General features: G+C 40.6%; 1 protein-coding gene across 2 annotated transcripts in view; it reads left to right on the top strand.

Moving 5' to 3' along the window:
• Positions 1-22,772, top strand: part of LOC118377754 (neuronal acetylcholine receptor subunit alpha-2-like) — a 70,529-nt gene that overhangs the window by 18,824 nt on the left and 28,933 nt on the right. For both annotated transcript variants that reach the window (XM_052471595.1, XM_052471594.1), the window contains exons 3-4: positions 6,652-6,696; positions 15,421-15,530. In XM_052471595.1, coding sequence (XP_052327555.1) covers positions 6,652-6,696; positions 15,421-15,530 — 155 coding nt within the window. The remainder of the gene's footprint in view (positions 1-6,651; positions 6,697-15,420; positions 15,531-22,772) is intronic.

Raw genomic sequence — 22,772 nt, 5'->3', positions numbered from 1 at the left:
TAACAGTAACAAACAGTAACAAACAGTAACAGTAACAAACAGTAACAAACAGTAACAAACAGTAACAGTAACAAACAGTAACAAACAGTAACAGTAACAAACAGTAACAGTAACAAACAGTAACAGTAACAAACAGTAACAGTAACAAACAGTAACAAACAGTAACAAACAGTAACAGTAACAAACAGTAACAGTAACAAACAGTAACAGTAACAAACAGTAACAAACAGTAACAAACAGTAACAGTAACAAACAGTAACAAACAGTAACAAACAGTAACAAACAGAAACAGTAACAAACAGTAACAAACAGTAACAGTAACAAACAGTAACAGTAACAAACAGTAACAGTAACAAACAGAAACAAACAGTAACAGTAACAAACAGTAACAAACAGTAACAGTAACAAACAGTAACAAACAGTAACAAACAGTAACAAACAGTAACAAACAGTAACAGTAACAAACAGTAACAAACAGTAACAAACAGTAACAAACAGTAACAGTAACAAACAGTAACAAACAGTAAAAGTAACAAACAGTAACAAACAGTAACAAATAGTAACAGTAACAAACAGTAACAGTAACAAACAGTAACAAACAGAAACAGTAACAAACAGAAACAAACAGTAACAAACAGAAACAGTAACAAACAGTAACAGTAACAAACAGAAACAGTAACAAACAGTAACAGTAACAAACAGTAACAGTAACAAACAGTAACAAACAGTAACAGTAACAAACAGTAACAGTAACAAACAGTAACAAACAGAAACAGTAACAAACAGTAACAAACAGTAACAGTAACAAACAGTAACAAACAGTAACAGTAACAAACAGAAACAAACAGTAACAGTAACAAACAGTAACAAACAGAAACAAACAGTAACAAACAGTAACAGTAACAAACAGTAACAAACAGTAACAGTAACAAACAGTAACAAACAGTAACAAACAGTAACAGTAACAAACAGTAACAGTAACAAACAGTAACAGTAACAAACAGTAACAAACAGTAACAGTAACAAACAGTAACAAACAGTAACAGTAACACACAGTAACAGTAACAAACAGCAACAGTAACAAACAGTAACAAAAAGTAACAAACAGTAACAGTAACAAACAGTAACAGTAACAAACAGTAACAAACAGTAACAGTAACAAACAGTAACAAACAGTAACAGCAACAAACAGTAACAGTAACAAACAGTAACAGTAACAAACAGTAACAGTAACAAACAGTAACAGTAACAAACAGTAACAAACAGTAACAGTAACAAACAGTAACAAACAGTAACAAACAGTAACAAACAGTAACAGTAACAAACAGAAACAAACAGTAACAGTAACAAACAGTAACAAACAGTAACAAACAGTAACAGTAACAAACAGTAACAAACAGTAACAAACAGTAACAAACAGTAACAAACAGTAACAGTAACAAACAGTAACAAACAGTAACAAACAGTAACAAACAGTAACAGTAACAAACAGTAACAGTAACAAACAGTAACAAACAGAAACAGTAACAAACAGAAACAAACAGTAACAAACAGAAACAGTAACAAACAGTAACAGTAACAAACAGAAACAGTAACAAACAGTAACAGTAACAAACAGAAACAGTAACAAACAGTAACAGTAACAAACAGTAACAGTAACAAACAGTAACAAACAGTAACAGTAACAAACAGTAACAGTAACAAACAGTAACAAACAGAAACAGTAACAAACAGTAACAAACAGTAACAGTAACAAACAGTAACAAACAGTAACAGTAACAAACAGAAACAAACAGTAACAGTAACAAACAGTAACAAACAGAAACAAACAGTAACAAACAGTAACAGTAACAAACAGTAACAAACAGTAACAGTAACAAACAGTAACAAACAGTAACAGTAACAAACAGTAACAAACAGTAACAAACAGTAACAGTAACAAACAGTAACAAACAGAAACAAACAGTAACAGTAACAAACAGTAACAAACAGTAACAGTAACAAACAGTAACAGTAACAAACAGAAACAAACAGTAACAGTAACAAACAGTAACAAACAGTAACAAACAGTAACAGTAACAAACAGTAACAGTAACAAACAGTAACAAACAGTAACAGTAACAAACAGTAACAAACAGTAACAGTAACAAACAGTAACAGTAACAAACAGCAACAGTAACAAACAGTAACAAAAAGTAACAAACAGTAACAGTAACAAACAGTAACAGTAACAAACAGTAACAAACAGTAACAGTAACAAACAGTAACAAACAGTAACAGCAACAAACAGTAACAGTAACAAACAGTAACAGTAACAAACAGTAACAGTAACAAACAGTAACAAACAGTAACAAACAGTAACAGTAACAAACAGTAACAAACAGTAACAAACAGTATCAGTAACTAACAGTAACAGTAACAAACAGTAACAGTAACAAACAGTAACAGTGACAAACAGTAACAAACAGTAACAGTAACAAACAGTAACAGTAACAAATGGTAACAGTAACAAACAGTAACAAACAGTAACAATAACAAACAGTAACAAACAGTAACAGTAACAAACAGTAACAAACAGTAACAAACAGTAACAGTAACAAACAGTAACAGTAACAAACAGTAACAGTAACAAACAGTAACAAACAGTAACAAACAGTAACAGTAACAAACAGTAACAGTAACAAACAGTAACAAACAGTAACAGTAACAAACAGTAACAAACAGTAACAGTAACAAACAGTAACAAACAGTAACAGTAACAAACAGTAACAAACAGTAACAGTAACAAACAGTAACAGTAACAAACAGTAACAAACAGTAACAGTAACAAACAGTAACAAACAGTAACAAACAGTAACAAACAGTAACAGTAACAAACAGTAACAAACAGTAACAAACAGTAACAAACAGTAACAGTAACAAACAGTAACAAACAGTAACAGTAACAAACAGTAACAGTAACAAACAGTAACAGTAACAAACAGTAACAGTAACAAACAGTAACAAACAGTAACAAACAGTAACAGTAACAAACAGTAACAGTAACAAACAGTAACAGTAACAAACAGTAACAAACAGTAACAGTAACAAACAGTAACAAACAGTAACAAACAGTAACAAACAGAAACAGTAACAAACAGTAACAAACAGTAACAGTAACAAACAGTAACAGTAACAAACAGTAACAGTAACAAACAGTAACAAACAGTAACAGTAACAAACAGTAACAAACAGTAACAGTAACAAACAGTAACAAACAGTAACAAACAGTAACAGTAACAAACAGTAACAAACAGTAACAAACAGTAACAGTAACAAACATAAACAAACAGTAACAGTAACAAACAGTAACAAACAGTAACAAACAGAAACAGTAACAAACAGTAACAAACAGTAACAGTAACAAACAGTAACAGTAACAAACAGCAACAGTAACAAACAGTAACAAACAGTAACAAACAGTAACAGTAACAAACAGTAACAAACAGTAACAGTAACAAACAGTAACAGTAACAAACAGTAACAGTAACAAACAGTAACAGCAACAAACAGTACCAGTAACAAACAGTAACAAACAGTAACAAACAGTAACAGTAACAAACAGTAACAGTAACAAATGGTAACAGTAACAAACAGTAACAAACAGTAACAATAACAAACAGTAACAGTAACAAACAGTAACAGTAACAAACAGTAACAAACAGTAACAGTAACAAACAGTAACAGTAACAAACAGTAACAAACAGTAACAAACAGTAACAGTAACAAACAGTAACAGTAACAAACAGTAACAAACAGTAACAAACAGTAACAAACAGTAACAGTAACAAACAGTAACAAACAGTAACAAACAGTAACAGTAACAAACAGTAACAGTAACAAACAGTAACAAACAGTAACAAACAGTAACAAACAGTAACAGTAACAAACAGTAACAAACAGTAACAGTAACAAACAGAAACAAACAGAAACAAACAGAAACAGAAACAAACAGAAACAAACAGAAACAGAAACAAACAGAAACAAACAGAAACAAACAGAAACAAACAGAAACAGAAACAAACAGAAACAAACAGAAACAAACAGTAACAAACAGAAACAAACAGAAACAAACAGAAACAAACAGAAACAGAAACAAACAGAAACAAACAGAAACAAACAGTAACAAACAGTAACAAACAGAAACAAACAGAAACAAACAGAAACAAACAGTAACAAACAGAAACAAACAGAAACAAACAGAAACAAACAGAAACAGAAACAAACAGAAACAAACAGTAACAAACAGAAACAAACAGAAACAAACAGAAACAAACAGAAACAGAAACAAACAGAAACAAACAGAAACAAACAGTAACAAACAGTAACAAACAGAAACAAACAGAAACAAACAGAAACAAACAGAAACAGAAACAAACAGAAACAAACAGAAACAAACAGTAACAAACAGAAACAAACAGAAACAGAAACAAACAGAAACAAACAGAAACAAACAGAAACAAACAGTAACAAACAGAAACAAACAGAAACAGAAACAAACAGAAACAAACAGAAACAAACAGAAACAAACAGTAACAAACAGAAACAAACAGAAACAGAAACAAACAGAAACAAACAGTAACAAACAGAAACAAACAGAAACAGAAACAAACAGAAACAAACAGAAACAAACAGTAACAAACAGAAACAAACAGAAACAAACAGTAACAAACAGAAACAAACAGAAACAGAAACAAACAGAAACAAACAGAAACAAACAGTAACAAACAGTAACAAACAGAAACAAACAGAAACAAACAGAAACAAACAGAAACAGAAACAGAGAAACAGTAACAAACAGAAACAAACAGAAACCATAACAAACAGTAACAAACAGAAACCATAACAAACAGTAACAAACAGAAACAAACAGTAACAAACAGAAACCGTAACGTAAGAGAAGAAACAGAGAAACAGTAACAAACAGAAACAGGGAAACAGTGACGAACAGAAATAGAGAAACAGTAACGAACAGAAACAGAGAAACAGTAACGAACAGAAACAGAGACCAGTAACGAACAGAAACAGAGAAACAGTAACGAACAGAAACAGAGAACAGTAACGAACAGAAACAGGGAACAGTAACGAACAGAAACAGGGAACAGTAACGAACAGAAACAGGGAACAGTAACGAACAGAAACAGAGAACAGTAACGAACAGAAACAGAGAAACAGTAACGAACAGAAGCCCTGGTGTAAACATACAGGACGGTAGCTCTCCAGGAACAGGGTTGGAGAGCCCTGGTATAAACCTACAGGACGGTAGCTCTCCAGGAACAGGGTTGGAGAGCCCTGGTGTAAACCTACAGGACGGTAGCTCTCCAGGAACAGGGTTGGAGAGCCCTGGTGTAAACCTACAGGACGGTAGCTCTCCAGGAACAGGGTTGGAGAGCCCTGGTGTAAACCTACAGGACGGTAGCTCTCCAGGAACAGGGTTGGAGAGCCCTGGTATAAACCTACAGGACAGTAGCTCTCCAGGAACAGGGTTGGAGAGCCCTGGTGTAAACCTACAGGACAGTAGTTCTCCAGGAACAGGGTTGGAGAGCCCTGGTGTAAACCTACAGGACAGTAGCTCTCCAGGAACAGGGTTGGAGAGCCCTGGTGTAAACCTACAGGACGGTAGCTCTCCAGGAACAGGGTTGGAGAGCCCTGGTGTAAACATACAGGACGGTAGCTCTCCAGGAACAGGGTTGGAGAGCTCTGGTGTAAACCTACAGGACAGTAGCTCTCCAGGAACAGGGTTGGAGAGCCCTGGTGTAAACATACAGGACGGTAGCTCTCCAGGAACAGGGTTGGAGAGCTCTGGTGTAAACATACAGGACAGTAGCTCTCCAGGAACAGGGTTGGAGAGCCCTGGTATAAACCTACAGGACAGTACCTCTCCAGGAAAGGGTTGGAGAGCCCTGATATAAACCTACAGGACAGTAGCTCTCCAGGAACAGGGTTGGAGAGTCCTGGTGTAAACATACAGGACGGTAGCTCTCCAGGAACAGGGTTGGAGAGCCCTCGTATAAACCTACAGGACAGTAGCTCTCCAGGAACAGGGTTGGAGAGCTCTGGTGTAAACATACAGGACGGTAGCTCTACAGGAACAGGGTTGGAGAGCCCTGGTATAAACCTACAGAACAGTAGTTCTCCAGGAACAGGGCTGGAGAGCCCTGGTATAAACCTACAGGACAGTAGCTCTCCAGGAACAGGGTTGGAGAGCCCTGGTATAAACCTACAGGACAGTAGCTCTCCGGGAACAGGGCTGGAGAGCCCTGGTATAAACCTACAGGACAGTAGCTCTCCAGGAACAGGGTTGGAGAGCCCTGGTATAAACCTACAGGATAGTAGCTCTCCAGGAACAGGGTTGGAGAGCCCTGGTGTAAACCTACAGGATAGTAGCTCTCCAGGAACAGGGTTGGAGAGCCCTGGTATAAACCTACAGGACGGTAGCTCTCCAGGAACAGGGTTGGAGATCCCTGGTGTAAACCTACAGGACAGTAGCTCTCCAGGAACAGGGTTGGAGAGCCCTGGTGTAAACATACAGCATTTCCCTCTACCCCTGTATTTCTCAGTCTTTTGCCTCCTCTGTTTTTCGTTTACCTTTTTTTCTTTCCCTTTCTGCAGGACGAGAAGAATCAGATGATGACCACCAACGTCTGGCTGAAACAGGTGATTCAGTCCATTCAGTATATAGAGCATGTGTGATTCAGTACATTCAGTATATAGCATGTGTGATTCAGTACATTCAGTATATAGCATGTGTGTGACTGAGGTGTTTCAGGACATTCAGTATATATACTGTAGCATGTGTGTGACTGAGGTTTTTCAGTCCATTCAGTAGGTGTAATTTTTATTAGGATCCCCGTTAGCTAACGCCGTAACGCTAGCTAATCTTCCTGGGGTCCAACACCAGTTTAATATATATTTTAACAAGTTAACAAACAACCACAAATCAAGACTTCAAACATTCAGCAAGTAGACAATACAGCCAATTAAAATACCTGACAGGAAACACATGTAACATTCAGTTGATGCTTTCTATTTCCTGTCCAGTCATATGGTCTATCACATTAGATGTTCTGTCTATTTCCTGTCCAGTCATATGGTCTATCATATTAGATGTTCTTTCTATTTCCTGTCCAGTCATATGGTCTATCACATTAGATGTTCTTTCTATTTCCTGTCCAGTCATATGGTCTATCATATTAGATGTTCTTTCTATTTCCTGTCCAGTCATATGGTCTATCATATTAGATGTTCTTTATATTTCCTGTCCAGTCACATGGTCTATCGCATTAGACGTTATTTTATTTTATTCTTGAAGGTGGATTTAGTTTTTGTCTGAGGGATATGGATTGGTAAAGAGTTCCAATCAGCTGAGAGATATGGATTGGTAAAGAGTTCCAATCAGCTGAGAGATATGGATTGGTAAAGAGTTCCAATCAGCTGAGAGATATGGATTGGTAAAGACTTCCAATCAGCTGAGAGATATGGATTGGTAAAGACTTCCAATCAGCTGAGAGATATGGATTGGTAAAGAGTTCCAATCAGCTGAGAGATATGGATTGGTAAAGAGTTCCAATCAGCTGAGAGATATGGATTGGTAAAGACTTCCAATCAGCTGAGAGATATGGATTGGTAAAGACTTCCAATCAGCTGAGAGATATGGATTGGTAAAGAGGTCCAATCAGCTGAGAGATATGGATTGGTAAAGAGTTCCAATCAGCTGAGAGATATGGATTGGTAAAGAGTGCCATTCAGCTACAGCTCTAATTAAAACTGTAGATTTAAGGTGATTTGTCCTTGGCTTGGGTTGTTTTAGCTAACCTAAATTTGTTTGTCTGGTTTGGTGGTTATGCGTGTTGCTGGTATGTACTAACTGGCCTGAAAAATACTTTTTTATTTTATTTTAAATATAACATTCCTAAAGAAAATCATAAGACTGGATAGTAATTTGTTTTTAACGTGAAGCCATGACAGAATCTGATGCATTTGAATAATATGCATACGGATAGACTAATGAAGAGCTAATCTGGCAGCCCTGTTTTGAGCCATTTGGAGCTTTTTCTTTGCTGCAGATGACCATATAACCAGACAGTACTCTAAGTGTGATAGGACCAGGGATTGACCATATAACTGGACAGTACTCTAAGTGTGATAGGACCAGGGATTGACCAGATAACCAGACAGTACTCTAAGTGTGATAGGACCAGGGATTGACCATATAACTGGACAGTACTCTAAGTGTGATAGGACCAGGGATTGACCAGATAACCAGACAGTACTCTAAGTGTGATAGGACCAGGGATTGACCATATAACTGGACAGTACTCTAAGTGTGATAGGACCAGGGATTGACCATATAACTGGATAGTACTCTAAGTGTTATAGGACCAGGGATTGACCATATAACCAGACAGTACTCTAAGTGTGATAGGACCAGGGATTGACCAGATAACCAGACAGTACTCTAAGTGTGATAGGACCAGGGATTGACCAGATAACCAGACAGTACTCTAAGTGTTGTAGGACCAGGGATTGACCATATAACTGGATAGTACTCTAAGTGTGACAGGACCAGGGATTGACCATATAACGTGACAGTACTCTAAGTGTTGTAGGACCAGGGATTGACCATATAACGTGACAGTACTCTAAATGTTGTAGGACCAGGGATTGACCATATAACTGGATAGTACTCTAAGTGTTATAGGACCAGGGATTGACCATATAACTGGATAGTACTCTAAGTGTGATAGGACCAGGGATTGATCATATAACCAGACAGTACTCTAAGTGTGATAGGACCAGGGATTGATCATATAACTGGACAGTACTCTAAGTGTGATAGGACCAGGGATTGATCATATAACCAGACAGTACTCTAAGTGTGATAGGACCAGGGATTGATCATATAACCAGACAGTACTCTAAGTGTGATAGGACCAGGGATTGATCATATAACCAGACAGTACTCTAAGTGTGATAGGACCAGGGATTGACCATATAACCAGACAGTACTCTAAGTGTGATAGGACCAGGGATTGACCATATAACCAGACAGTACTCTAAGTGTGATAGGACCAGGGATTGATCATATAACTGGACAGTACTCTAAGTGTGATAGGACCAGGGATTGATCATATAACTGGACAGTACTCTAAGTGTGATAGGACCAGGGATTGACCATATAACTGGACAGTGTGTCAGTGTGTTAGATGTTACATACTCTGAACATTTTCTTGTAAGAGCAATTCCCTTACCCATCTTCTTCGGGATCGGTGTCCCTTCTACGGGATGGTTGAGCTAATGTAGGCTAATGTGATAACCGTGAGGTTGTAAGTAACAAGAACATTTCCCAGGACATAGACATATCTGATATTGGCAGAAAACTTAAATGAATCTAACTGCTCGGTCCAATTTACAGTAGATATTACAGTGAAAGAATACCATGCTATTGTTTGAGGAGGGTACACAATTTTCAACATGAAAAGTTATTAATAAACAAATTAGGCACATTTGGGAAGTCTTGATACAACATTTTGAACAGAAATGCAATGGTTAATTGGATCAGTCTAAAACTTTGCACATACACAGCTGCCATCTAGTGGTCAAAACCTATATTGCACATGGGCTGGAATAATACATTTTGGTCTTTCTCTTGTATTTCAAAGATGACGGCACAAAAAATACACAAAATAACAGTTGTTTTTTTCTTTGTGTTATCTCTTACCAGATCTGTTGTGTTATATTCTCCTACATTCCTTTCACATTTCTTGAGTCCTGATTGAACCCTCTGTAGGACCTTGGGTAGATTACCTTAGGGCCAGCCTTTGGTATTGTAGTGTTCGTAGTGAGTGAGTCCTGATTGAACCCTCTGTAGGACCTGTGGTAGATTACCTTAGGGCCAGCCTTTGGTATTGTAGTGTTCGTAGTGAGTGAGTCCTGATTGAACCCTCTATAGGACCTGTGGTAGATTACCTTAGGGCCAGCCTTTGGTATTGTAGTGTTCGTAGTGAGTGAGTCCTGATTGAACCCTCTGTAGGACCTGTGGTAGATTACCTTAGGGCCAGCCTTTGGTATTTTAGTGTTCCTAGTGAGTGAGTCCTGATTGAACCCTCTGTAGGACCTTGGGTAGATTACCTTAGGGCCAGCCTTTGGTATTTTAGTGTTCCTAGTAAGTGAGTCCTGATTGAACCCTCTGTAGGACCTTGGGTAGATTACCTTAGGGCCAGGTATTGTAGTGTTCGTAGTGAGTGAGTCCTGATTGAACCCTCTGTAGGACCTGTGGTAGATTACCTTAGGGCCAGCCATTGGTATTTTAGTGTTCCTAGTGAGTGAGTCCTGATTGAACCCTCTGTAGGACCTGCAGTAGATTACCTTAGGGCCAGCCATTGGTATTTTAGTGTTCCTAGTGAGTGAGTCCTGATTGAACCCTCTGTAGGACCTGCAGTAGATTACCTTAGGGCCAGCCATTGGTATTTTAGTGTTCCTAGTGAGTGAGTCCTGATTGAACCCTCTGTAGGACCTGCAGTAGATTACCTTAGGGCCAGCCTTTTGGTATTTTAGTCTTCCTAGTGAGTGAGTCCTGATTGCACACTCTATAGGACCTGAGGTAGATTACCACTTTAGAACAACGTTCAGCCATGTTAGTAAGAATGTGATCGATAGAAATTGATGATGTAATACCAGACCTATTAGTGAACGTTCTGGTTGGTCAAAGTTGGGTCAGGTTGCATGGCAACTGAAATAAGTTTCTTTCTCATTTTGGACAGTTGGTGTAAAAAAATAAAAAATCAGTATTCATATCTCCCCAAAATATATATTCCCTATTTTCAGATGATACCTTATCCAACATTTTGCAAAGTACATCAAGATATTTCACATCAGCACTAGGTGGCCGATAGCAGCAATCAACTAGTATAGGTTTCAAATGTGGTCAATGAAACTCTACCCATAGTGCCTCTAATCCATTCAACATTAAATCCCAACGTTGTTTTACTGGAATGTGATTCTGGATGTAAACTGCAACTCCAACGCCCATATCGATATCGGTGCCAACTTGAACAAATTATATCCATGTATAGAGATCTCAGCATCCGCAAAAGAAGAGTTTAAGTGAGTCTCTGATATTTCCAATACATTCATTTTGTTCCTTTAAACTGCATATATTTTAAGGGAGCAACTAACAGACCTTTCTTTAGTAGATTTATATGTCCAAACATGAATCAGTCGTTGGAATCTGAGAGAGAGAATACTCAGTCAGTGTGTGTGTGTGTGTGTGTATGGGGCTGGAATGACTTGTGTCTGTCGCTCCTCCTAACTCCATGGGAGGGAGGGTGAACAACCAGTTTGTCATACCTCAGGTATGCTATGTCACCTTGTTCTCTTGCAGCCTTCATAGCTGGTACTAGTTCCTTTCTTCTTTGACGGACTGCATCTGAGAAATCCTCATTGATGAAGATGAAGGACCCATTAATCTCTTTTTAAGACATTTGGCTTTTTCAAGGACTGCAATCTTATTCTTGAACATGAAGAATTTCACTACATTTGGCCTGAGTCTGGTTCCATTGGCACCACTATTGGCACCACCATTGGCACCACCATTGGCACCACCATTGGCACCACTATTGGCACCACCATTGGCACCAACATTGGCACCACCATTGGCACCAACATTGGCACCGCTATTGGCACCACTATTGGCACCGCCATTGGCACCAACATTGGCACCACTATTGGCACCGCCATTGGCACCAACATTGGCACCACTATTGGCACCAACATTGGCACCACTATTGGCACCGCCATTGGCACCAACATTGGCACCACTATTGGCACCAACATTGGCACCACTATTGGCACCACCATTGGCACCACTATTGGCACCACTATTGGCACCACTATTGGCACCACCATTGGCACCAACATTGGCACCGCCATTGGCACCACCATTGGCACCAACATTGGCACCGCCATTGGCACCACTATTGGCACCACCATTGGCACCACCATTGGCACCAACATTGGCACCACTATTGGCACCGCCATTGGCACCAACATTGGCACCACTAATGCGACCACCATTGGCACCAACATTGGCACCACTATTGGCACCACTATTGGCACCACCATTGGCACCACTATTGGCACCACCATTGGCACCAACATTGGCACCACTATTGGCACCACCATTGGCACCACTATTGGCAACACCATTGGCACCACTATTGGCACCACCATTGGCACCACCATTGGCACCACCATTGGCACCAACATTGGCACCACCATTGGCACCACCATTGGCACCAACATTGGCACCACTATTGGCACCACCATTGGCACCAACATTGGCACCACTATTGGCACCACCATTGGCACCAACATTGGCACCACTATTGGCACCACTATTGGCACCACTATTGGCACCAACATTGGCACCACTATTGGCACCACTATTGGCACCACTATTGGCACCACCATTGGCACCACCATTGGCACCACTATTGGCACCAACATTGGCACCAACATTGGCACCACTATTGGCACCACCATTGGCACCAACATTGGCACCACTATTGGCACCACCATTGGCACCAACATTGGCACCACTATTGGCACCACCATTGGCACCATTTGATTTTTATTTGATTCTGGAGGCCCTCCCTGACTGTGGTGATTTCATTCTGCCTTCCCAGACATGTTCTGGAGGTCCTGCCTTCCCAGACATGTTCTGGAGGTCCTGCCTTCCCAGACATGTTCTGGAGGTCCTGCCTTCCCAGACATGTTCTGGAGGCCCTCCCTGACTGTGGTGAATTCATTCCACATAGAGGAACCGTTTCTGGGAAGTGCATCCTGTGTGGTCTTCAACACATCCACATCCTTCTGTATGAACAGAAGGCTTGTTTTAATGTCTTGTACATCTTCAGTCTGGTCGTCCAGCCGTTTGTTGGTCGACTCCATGGTCATTTGTATGAAGCTTTTAAAGTTATTTTCCTGCTGAAGTAGAATTTCCTCATGGAAAACGTTCTGCTTCTGCAAGGGTTCACCTACGTGCCCAGCAGAAATCTGATCCTCGTCTTTTTTTTCAGAGGCATGACAGTACTAATAGTAGGACGAGCCCGCTATTCACTCCGTGAAATGAGAGAAGCTGGCAGTAGAAAACTCTGGAAATCGGTAGTCCTAAAACCGAGATAAATAGAAATGCGGCCCAAGCAACAAGGGCTAACTGGTTAGCGTACTTGGTGTCCAGCATTAGTTTATCAGGTTGCCTAGCTTGATAGCTAGCAGCTAGGCTAGCTGCTTAGCCAATGTAGTACCACCTTGTTTGAGCAAAGGATCCCTGTACATATATCTGCGGTCCCAAAGCTAACTGCGTCCCAGGATCCAGATATGAATAGGAAAACTATTATCAACTTTTATCAGCTAACTAGGTAGTTTAATCGAGTCTCTAGTCTTGTACTGCGCGTGATGATGCTAATGATAACTGCGTCCCAGGATCCAGATATGAATAGGAAAACTACTGTAAACTTTTATTATCTAAGTAGGTAGTTTATTGTTAAAGTAAAACAAATCGAGTCTCTAGTCTTGTACTGCGCATGATGGTGCAGAGTTTCCTCAAGCATTTTGCCTAGAGGAAACCCTGCATATACTGTAGCATGTGTGTGACTGAGGTGTTTTCAGTACATTCAGTATATATACTGTAGCATGTGTGTGACTGAGGTGTTTCAGGACATTCAGTATATATACTGTAGCATGTGTGTGACTGAGGTGTTTTCAGTACATTCAGTATATATACTGTAGCATGTGTGTGACTGAGGTGTTTTCAGTACATTGTAGCATGTGTGTGACTGAGGTGTTTCAGTACATTCAGTATATATACTGTAGCATGTGTGTGACTGAGGTGTTTCAGTACATTCAGTATATATACTGTAGCATGTGTGTGACTGAGGTGTTTTCAGTACATTGTAGCATGTGTGTGACTGAGGAGTTTTCAGTACATTCAGTATATATACTGTAGCATGTGTGTGACTGAGGAGTTTCAGTATACAGTATATATACTGTAGCATGTGTGTGACTGAGGTGTTTCAGTACATTCAGTATATATACTGTAGCATGTGTGTGACTGAGGTGTTTTCAGTACATTCAGTATATATACTGTAGCATGTGTGTGACTGAGGTGTGTCAGTACATTCAGTATATTTACATTTACATTTACATTTAAGTCATTTAGCATACGCTCTTATCCAGAGCGACTTACAAATTGGTGCATACACCTTATGACAACCATATATATACTGTGGCATGTGTGTGACAGGTGTTTTCAGTACATTCAGTATATATACTGTAGCATGTGTGTGACTGAGGTGTTTCAGTACATTCAGTATATATACTGTAGCATGTGTGTGACTGAGGTGTTTCAGGACATTCAGTATATATACTGTAGCATGTGTGTGACTGAGGTGTTTTCAGTACATTCAGTATATCTACTGTAGCATGTGTGTGACTGAGGTGTTTCAGTACATTCAGTATATATACTGTAGCATGTGTGTGACTGAGGAGTTTCAGTACATTCAGTATATATACTGTAGCATGTGTGTGACTGAGGAGTTTCAGTACATTCAGTATATATACTGTAGCATGTGTGTGACTGAGGTGTTTTCAGTACATTCAGTATATATACTGTAGCATGTGTGTGACTGAGGTGTTTTCAGTACATTCAGTATATATACTGTAGCATGTGTGTGACTGAGGAGTTTCAGTACATTCAGTATATATACTGTAGCATGTGTGTGACTGAGGAGTTTCAGTACATTCAGTATATATACTGTAGCATGTGTGTGACGGAGGTGTTTTCAGTACATTCAGTATATATACTGTAGCATGTGTGTGACTGAGGTGTTTCAGTACATTCAGTATATATACTGTAGCATGTGTGTGACTGAGGTGTTTTCAGTACATTCAGTATATCTACTGTAGCATGTGTGTGACTGAGGTCTTTCAGGACATTCAGTATATATACTGTAGCATGTGTGTGACAGGTGTCTTCAGTACATTCAGTATATATACTGTAGCATGTGTGTGACAGGTGTCTTCAGTACATTCAGTATATATACTGTAGCATGTGTGTGACTGAGGTGTCTTCAGTACATTCAGTATATATACTGTAGCATGTGTGTGACAGGTGTCTTCAGTACATTCAGTATATATACTGTAGCATGTGTGTGACTGAGGTGTTTTCAGTACATTCAGTATATATACTGTAGCATGTGTGTGACTGAGGTGTTTTCAGTATGAATTATGGTAATTGGTTTGTTAAGGATTAATAGGCTCTTTCTGATGAGATCTCGACCTGAACAACCTCTCGTCTCCTTGTGTATGTCATCCCCTTAGGAGTGGAATGACTACAAGCTACGCTGGAGACCGTCTGACTACGACAACGTCACCTCCATCAGAGTCCCGTCTGAACTCATCTGGGTCCCAGACATCGTCCTCTACAACAAGTGAGTGACAGCGAAACTGTTGTTTGTCTGAAATGGTCGTCATTAACGTAAAAGCAAAGTAGAGTTCAGGAGACTCCACGTCTAGTCCTATTTCAATGGTTAAATGTCGCCATCTACTGGGTTCCTGAATCATAAGCTGAACATCATAACTGGTTGATATTGTAGACATTTAATAACAGATGCTCTTATCCAGAGTGAATTACAGGCACAATTAGGGTGCAAGTGCCTTGCTCAAGGGCACATCAACAGATTTTTCAACTAGTTGGCTCATGGATTCTCACCGACAACCTTTCAGTTGCTGGACCAATGCTCTAAACCGCTGGGCTGCCGTTTCTCAAAAGTAATTTCCCGCTACGATGAACTGACATCTGTGATCCCGTCTCCATGTTATGGAGCATGTCACCACTAAGGATTTCATAGATGACAGGAGTCAATGTACCTGATTCTGTTAGAGTGTTAATGATTTAACAGCAGCTGTAGGCCCAATCTTGATCATTATACTGCCATGTTATCCTGAACCTAGCTCTCCCCAGTAATATACTGCCATGTTATCCTGATACTAGCCATCCCCAGTAATATACTGCCATGTTATCCTGATCCTAGCCATCCCCCGTAATATACTGCCATGTTATCCTGAACCTAGCTCTCCCCAGTAAAATACTGCCATGTTATCCTGATACTAGCCATCCCCAGTAATATACTGCCATGTTATCCTGATACTAGCCATCCCCAGTAATATACTGCCATGTTATCCTGATACTAGCCATCCCCAGTAAAATACTGCCATGTTATCCTGATACTAGCCATCCCCAGTAATATACTGCCATGTTATCCTGATACTAGCCCTCCCCAGTAATATACTGCCATGTTATCCTGATACTAGCCCTCCCCAGTAATATACTGCCATGTTATCCTGATACTAGCCATCCCCAGTAAAATACTGCCATGTTATCCTGATACTAGCCCTCCCCAGTAATATAATGCCATGTTATCCTGATCCTAGCCCTCCCCAGTAATATACTGCCATTTTATCCTGATAGACTTATCATTATACTGCCATGTTATCCTGATCCTAGCCATCCCCAGTAATATACTGCCATGTTATCCTCATCCTAGCCCTCTCCAGTAATATACTGCCATGTTATCCTCCTCCTAGCCCTCTCCAGTAATATACTGCCATGTTATCCTCCTCCTAGCCCTCTCCAGTAATATACTGCCATGTTATCCTCCTCCTAGCCCTCTCCAGTAATATACTGCCATGTTATCCTCCTCCTAGCCCTCTCCAGTAATATACTGCCATGTTATCCTCCTCCTAGCCCTCTCCAGTAATATACTGCCATGTTATCCTCCTCCTAGCCATCTCCAGTAATATACTGCCATGTTATCCTCCTCCTAGCCCTCTCCAGTAATATACTGCCATGTTATCCTCCTCCTAGCCCTCTCCAGTAATATACTGCCATGTTATCCTCCTCCTAGCCCTCTCCAGTAATATACTGCCATGTTATCCTCCTCCTAGCCCTCTCCAGTAATATACTGCCATGTTATCCTCCTCCTAGCCCTCTCCAGTAATATACTGCCATGTTATCCTCCTCCTAGCCCTCCCCAGTAATATACTGCCATGTTATCCTGAACCTAGCTCTCCCCAGTAATATACTGCCATGTTATCCTGAACCTAGCTCTCCCCAGTAGTATACTGCCATGTTATCTTGAACCTAGCTCTCCCCAGTAATATACTGCCATGTTATCCTGAACCTAGCTCTCCCCAGTAATATACTGCCATGTTATCCTGAACCTAGCTCTCCCCAGTAGTATACTGCCATGTTATCCTGAACCTAGCTCTCCCCAGTAATATACTGCCATGTTATCCTGAACCTAGCTCTCCCCAGTAATATACTGCCATGTTATCCTGAACCTAGCTCTCCCCAGTAGTATACTGCCATGTTATCTTGAACCTAGCTCTCCCCAGTAATATACTGCCATGTTATCCTGAACCTAGCTCTCCCCAGTAGTATACTGCCATGTTATCTTGAACCTAGCTCTCCCCAGTAGTATACTGCCATGTTATCCTGAACCTAGCTCTCCCCAGTAATATACTGCCATGTTATCCTGAACCTAGCTCTCCCCAGTAGTATACTGCCATGTTATCCTGAACCTAGCTCTCCCCAGTAATATACTGCCATGTTATCTTGAACCTAGCTCTCCCCAGTAATATACTGCCATGTTATCCTGAACCTAGCTCTCCCCAGTAGTATACTGCCATGTTATCCTGAACCTAGCTCTCCCCAGTAATATACTGCCATGTTATCCTGAACCTAGCTCTCCCCAGTAGTATACTGCCATGTTATCCTGAACCTAGCTCTCCCCAGTAATATACTGCCATGTTATCCTGAACCTAGCTCTCCCCAGTAGTATACTGCCATGTTATCTTGAACCTAGCTCTCCCCAGTAATATACTGCCATGTTATCCTGAACCTAGCTCTCCCCAGTAGTATACTGCCATGTTATCTTGAACCTAGCTCTCCCCAGTAGTATACTGCCATGTTATCCTGAACCTAGCTCTCCCCAGTAATATACTGCCATGTTATCCTGAACCTAGCTCTCCCCAGTAATATACTGCCATGTTATCCTGAACCTAGCTCTCCCCAGTAGTATACTGCCATGTTATCTTGAACCTAGCTCTCCCCAGTAGTATACTGCCATGTTATCTTGAACCTAGCTCTCCCCAGTAGTATACTGCCATGTTATCTTGAACCTAGCTCTCCCCAGTAATATACTGCCATGTTATCCTGAACCTAGCTCTCCCCAGTAATATACTGCCATGTTATCCTGAACCTACCTCTCCCCAGTAGTATACTGCCATGTTATCTTGAACCTAGCTCTCCCCAGTAATATACTGCCATGTTATCCTGAACCTAGCTCTCCCCAGTAATATACTGCCATGTTATCCTGATCCTAGCCCTCTCCAGTAATATACTGCCATGTTATCCTGAACCTAGCCATCCCCAGTAATATACTGCCATGTTATCCTGAACCTAGCTCTCCCCAGTAGTATACTGCCATGTTATCTTGAACCTAGCTCTCCCCAGTAATATACTGCCATGTTATCCTGAACCTAGCTCTCCCCAGTAGTATACTGCCATGTTATCTTGAACCTAGCTCTCCCCAGTAGTATACTGCCATGTTATCCTGAACCTAGCTCTCCCCAGTAATATACTGCCATGTTATCCTGACCTAGCCATCCCCAGTAATATACTGCCATGTTATCCTGATCCTAGCCCTCTCCAGTAATATACTGCCATGTTATCCTGATCCTAGCTTTCCCCAGTAATATACTGCCATGTTATCCTGAACCTAGCTCTCCCCAGTAATATACTGCCATGTTATCCTGATCCTAGCTCTCCCCAGTAATATACTGCCATGTTATCCTGAACCTAGCTCTCCCCAGTAATATACTGCCATGTTATCCTGATCCTAGCTCTACCCAGTAATATACTGCCATGTTATCCTGAACCTAGCTCTACCCAGTAATATACTGCCATGTTATCCTGATCCTAGCTCTACCCAGTAATATACTGCCATGTTATCCTGAACCTAGCTCTACCCAGTAATATACTGCCATGTTATCCTGAACCTAGCTCTACCCAGTAATATACTGCCATGTTATCCTGAACCTAGCTCTACCCAGTAATATACTGCCATGTTATCCTGATCCTAGCTCTACCCAGTAATATACTGCCATGTTATCCTGAACCTAGCTCTCCCCAGTAATATACTGCCATGTTATCCTGATCCTAGCCCTCCCCAGTAATATACTGCCATGTTATCCTGATCCTAGCTCTCCCCAGTAATATACTGCCATGTTATCCTGAACCTAGCTCTCCCCAGTAATATACTGCCATGTTATCCTGATCCTAGCCCTCTCCAGTAATATACTGCCATGTTATCCTGATCCTAGCCCTCTCCAGTAATATACTGCCATGTTATCCTGATCCTAGCTCTCCCCAGTAATATACTGCCATGTTATCCTGATCCTAGCCCTCCCCAGTAATATACTGCCATGTTATCCTGAACCTAGCTCTCCCCAGTAATATACTGCCATGTTATCCTGAACCTAGCTCTCCCCAGTAATATACTGCCATGTTATCCTGAACCTAGCCTCCCCAGTAGTATACTGCCATGTTATCGTGAACCTAGCTCTCCCCAGTAGTATACTGCCATGTTATCCTGAACCTAGCTCTCCCCAGTAATATACTGCCATGTTATCCTGATCCTAGCTCTCCCCAGTAATATACTGCCATGTTATAATGAACCTAGCTCTCCCCAGTAGTATACTGCCATGTTATCCTGAACCTAGCTCTCCCCAGTAATATACTGCCATGTTATCTTGAACCTAGCTCTCCCCAGTAGTATACTGCCATGTTATCCTGAACCTAGCTCTCCCCAGTAGTATACTGCCATGTTATCCTGAACCTAGCTCTCCCCAGTAATATACTGCCATGTTATCCTGATCCTAGCCCTCCCCAGTAGTATACTGCCATGTTATCCTGAACCTAGCTCTCCCCAGTAATATACTGCCATGTTATCCTGATCCTAGCTCTCCCCAGTAATATACTGCCATGTTATCCTGAACCTAGCTCTCCCCAGTAATATACTGCCATGTTATCCTGATCCTAGCCCTCCCCAGTAGTATACTGCCATGTTATCCTGAACCTAGCTCTCCCCAGTAGTATACTGCCATGTTATCTTGAACCTAGCTCTCCCCAGTAATATACTGCCATGTTATCCTGATCCTAGCTCTCCCCAGTAGTATACTGCCATGTTATCTTGAACCTAGCTCTCCCCAGTAGTATACTGCCATGTTATCCTGAACCTAGCTCTCCCCAGTAATATACTGCCATGTTATCCTGAACCTAGCTCTCCCCAGTAATATACTGCCATGTTATCCTGAACCTAGCTCTCCCCAGTAATATACTGCCATGTTATCCTGAACCTAGCTCTCCCCAGTAATATACTGCCATGTTATCCTGATCCTAGCTCTCCCCAGTAATATACTGCCATGTTATCCTGATCCTAGCTCTCCCCAGTAATATACTGCCATGTTATCCTGATCCTAGCTCTCCCCAGTAATATACTGCCATGTTATCCTGATCCTAGCTCTCCCCAGTAATATACTGCCATGTTATCCTGAACCTAGCTCTCCCCAGTAATATACTGCCATGTTATCCTGATCCTAGCTCTCCCCAGTAATATACTGCCATGTTATCCTGAACCTAGCTCTCCCCAGTAATATACTGCCATGTTATCCTGATCCTAGCCCTCTCCAGTAATATACTGCCATGTTATCCTGATCCTAGCTCTCCCCAGTAATATACTGCCATGTTATCCTGAACCTAGCTCTCCCCAGTAATATACTGCCATGTTATCCTGAACCTAGCTCTCCCCAGTAATATACTGCCATGTTATCCTGATCCTAGCTCTCCCCAGTAATATACTGCCATGTTATCCTGAACCTAGCTCTCCCCAGTAATATACTGCCATGTTATCCTGAACCTAGCTCTCCCCAGTAATATACTGCCATGTTATCCTGATCCTAGCTCTCCCAGTAGTATACTGCCATGTTATCCTGATCCTAGCCCTCCCCAGTAATATACTGCCATGTTATCCTCCTCCTAGCCCTCTCCAGTAATATACTGCCATGTTATCCTCCTCCTAGCCCTCTCCAGTAATATACTGCCATGTTATCCTGATCCTAGCCCTCCCCAGTAGTATACTGCCATGTTATCCTGATCCTAGCCCTCTCCAGTAATATACTGCCATGTTATCCTGATCCTAGCCCTCCTAATAGTTTTCTCCTCATCAAAATGTATTCAACTTTCACGGCTGAATGTATCAGATTAAACTCCTAGTATTTAATGACTGGGTTTCACCTCATCAAGCTCTTCTGTATGATCACTATCAGTTAGTGAAATTAAAAAGGTGTGTGTGTGTCTGTGTGTGTGTGCGCGCATGCGTGTGAGAGATTTGAGGAAGATGTAATGATAGACTTATCACTATATCTCTAATCTACAGCTATTATCAGTGCGTATTAAAGCCATGATCAGGGGTGTGTAGCTCTTCAGAGGAGGAGATACATTACAGACTGCAATAGAGGAGATAAGTTCTGGAGATTGTTCCTGGAGGATCAGAACTCTCTACCAAAACAATGGCTCTGAGTCATGTGTGTTTTTGTGTGTAAATAAACAAGTTGTGAAGCGCTGATAAGGTTCCTGTCATATTGAAATGTCAAATCCCAGCTAGCACATAACGTTCTGAGAACCTTATGTTTCCTAGAGCTTGGTTGTCCTATGGTTATTTTACAAACAACCTTCCCGACAATGTTCTGGGAATGGTGCAGGATAGGAGCTTGGCTTTGGAACATACTCAGCACTTTTAAGGAAATTTGACAAAATAACATTATTTTCTTGGTATTTCATTATATTAACAGAACGTTTCCTAAATGTTCAATTTAACATTTCATTTAAATTTTGGTAGTATTCTAGAAACGTTCTCCAATTGGTTTGAAATGGGAGTGTTCGGGTCCTACTAGTGGGACAACTTCTGGTGAAACTGAAGGGCGCGCAATTCAAATAAATAATCATACATTTTATGGATTTTAAATATTTAATTCAAATAAATAATCATACATTTTATGGATTTTAAATATTTAATTCAAATAAATAATCATACATTTTATGGATTTTAAATATTTATGTACATATAAGTGTCTTATATCGGATGAAATCTAAAATTCTTGTTAATCTGTTAAAACTGTTAAAATTGTTAAAACTGCTCTGTCCGATTTACTGTAGCTATTACAGCAAAAACCTGCCATGCGATTGTTTGAGGACGGCGCCCCACATCAAAATATTTTTACACCAGCACAGGTTTCCTACATTCACAAATAACAATGAAATATTAATTTACACCAGCACAGGTTTCCTACATTCACAAATAACAATGAAATATTAATTTACTTTTTTGAAAATCTTCCTCTGATTTGTCATCCAAAGGGTCCCAACTATAACATGTAGTGTTGTTTTGTTAGATAAAATCCTTCTTTATATCCCAAAATGTCAGTTTAGTTGGCGCCATCGATTTGCGTAAAATGTAATCAAACTATACAATTTCTTACGGAAAGAAGTATGTTCAACAGGAAACCGATTTTAGCAGGTGCGTAATGTCGTCATGTCACACACAAAAAGG

Source organism: Oncorhynchus keta, chromosome 19 (genome assembly GCF_023373465.1).
Source record: "Oncorhynchus keta strain PuntledgeMale-10-30-2019 chromosome 19, Oket_V2, whole genome shotgun sequence".
In the NCBI taxonomy this organism is placed as follows: Eukaryota; Metazoa; Chordata; class Actinopteri; order Salmoniformes; family Salmonidae; genus Oncorhynchus; species Oncorhynchus keta.
The sequence above is the reverse complement of the archived record's forward strand: the minus strand, read 5'-3'. Positions and strand labels throughout refer to the sequence as shown.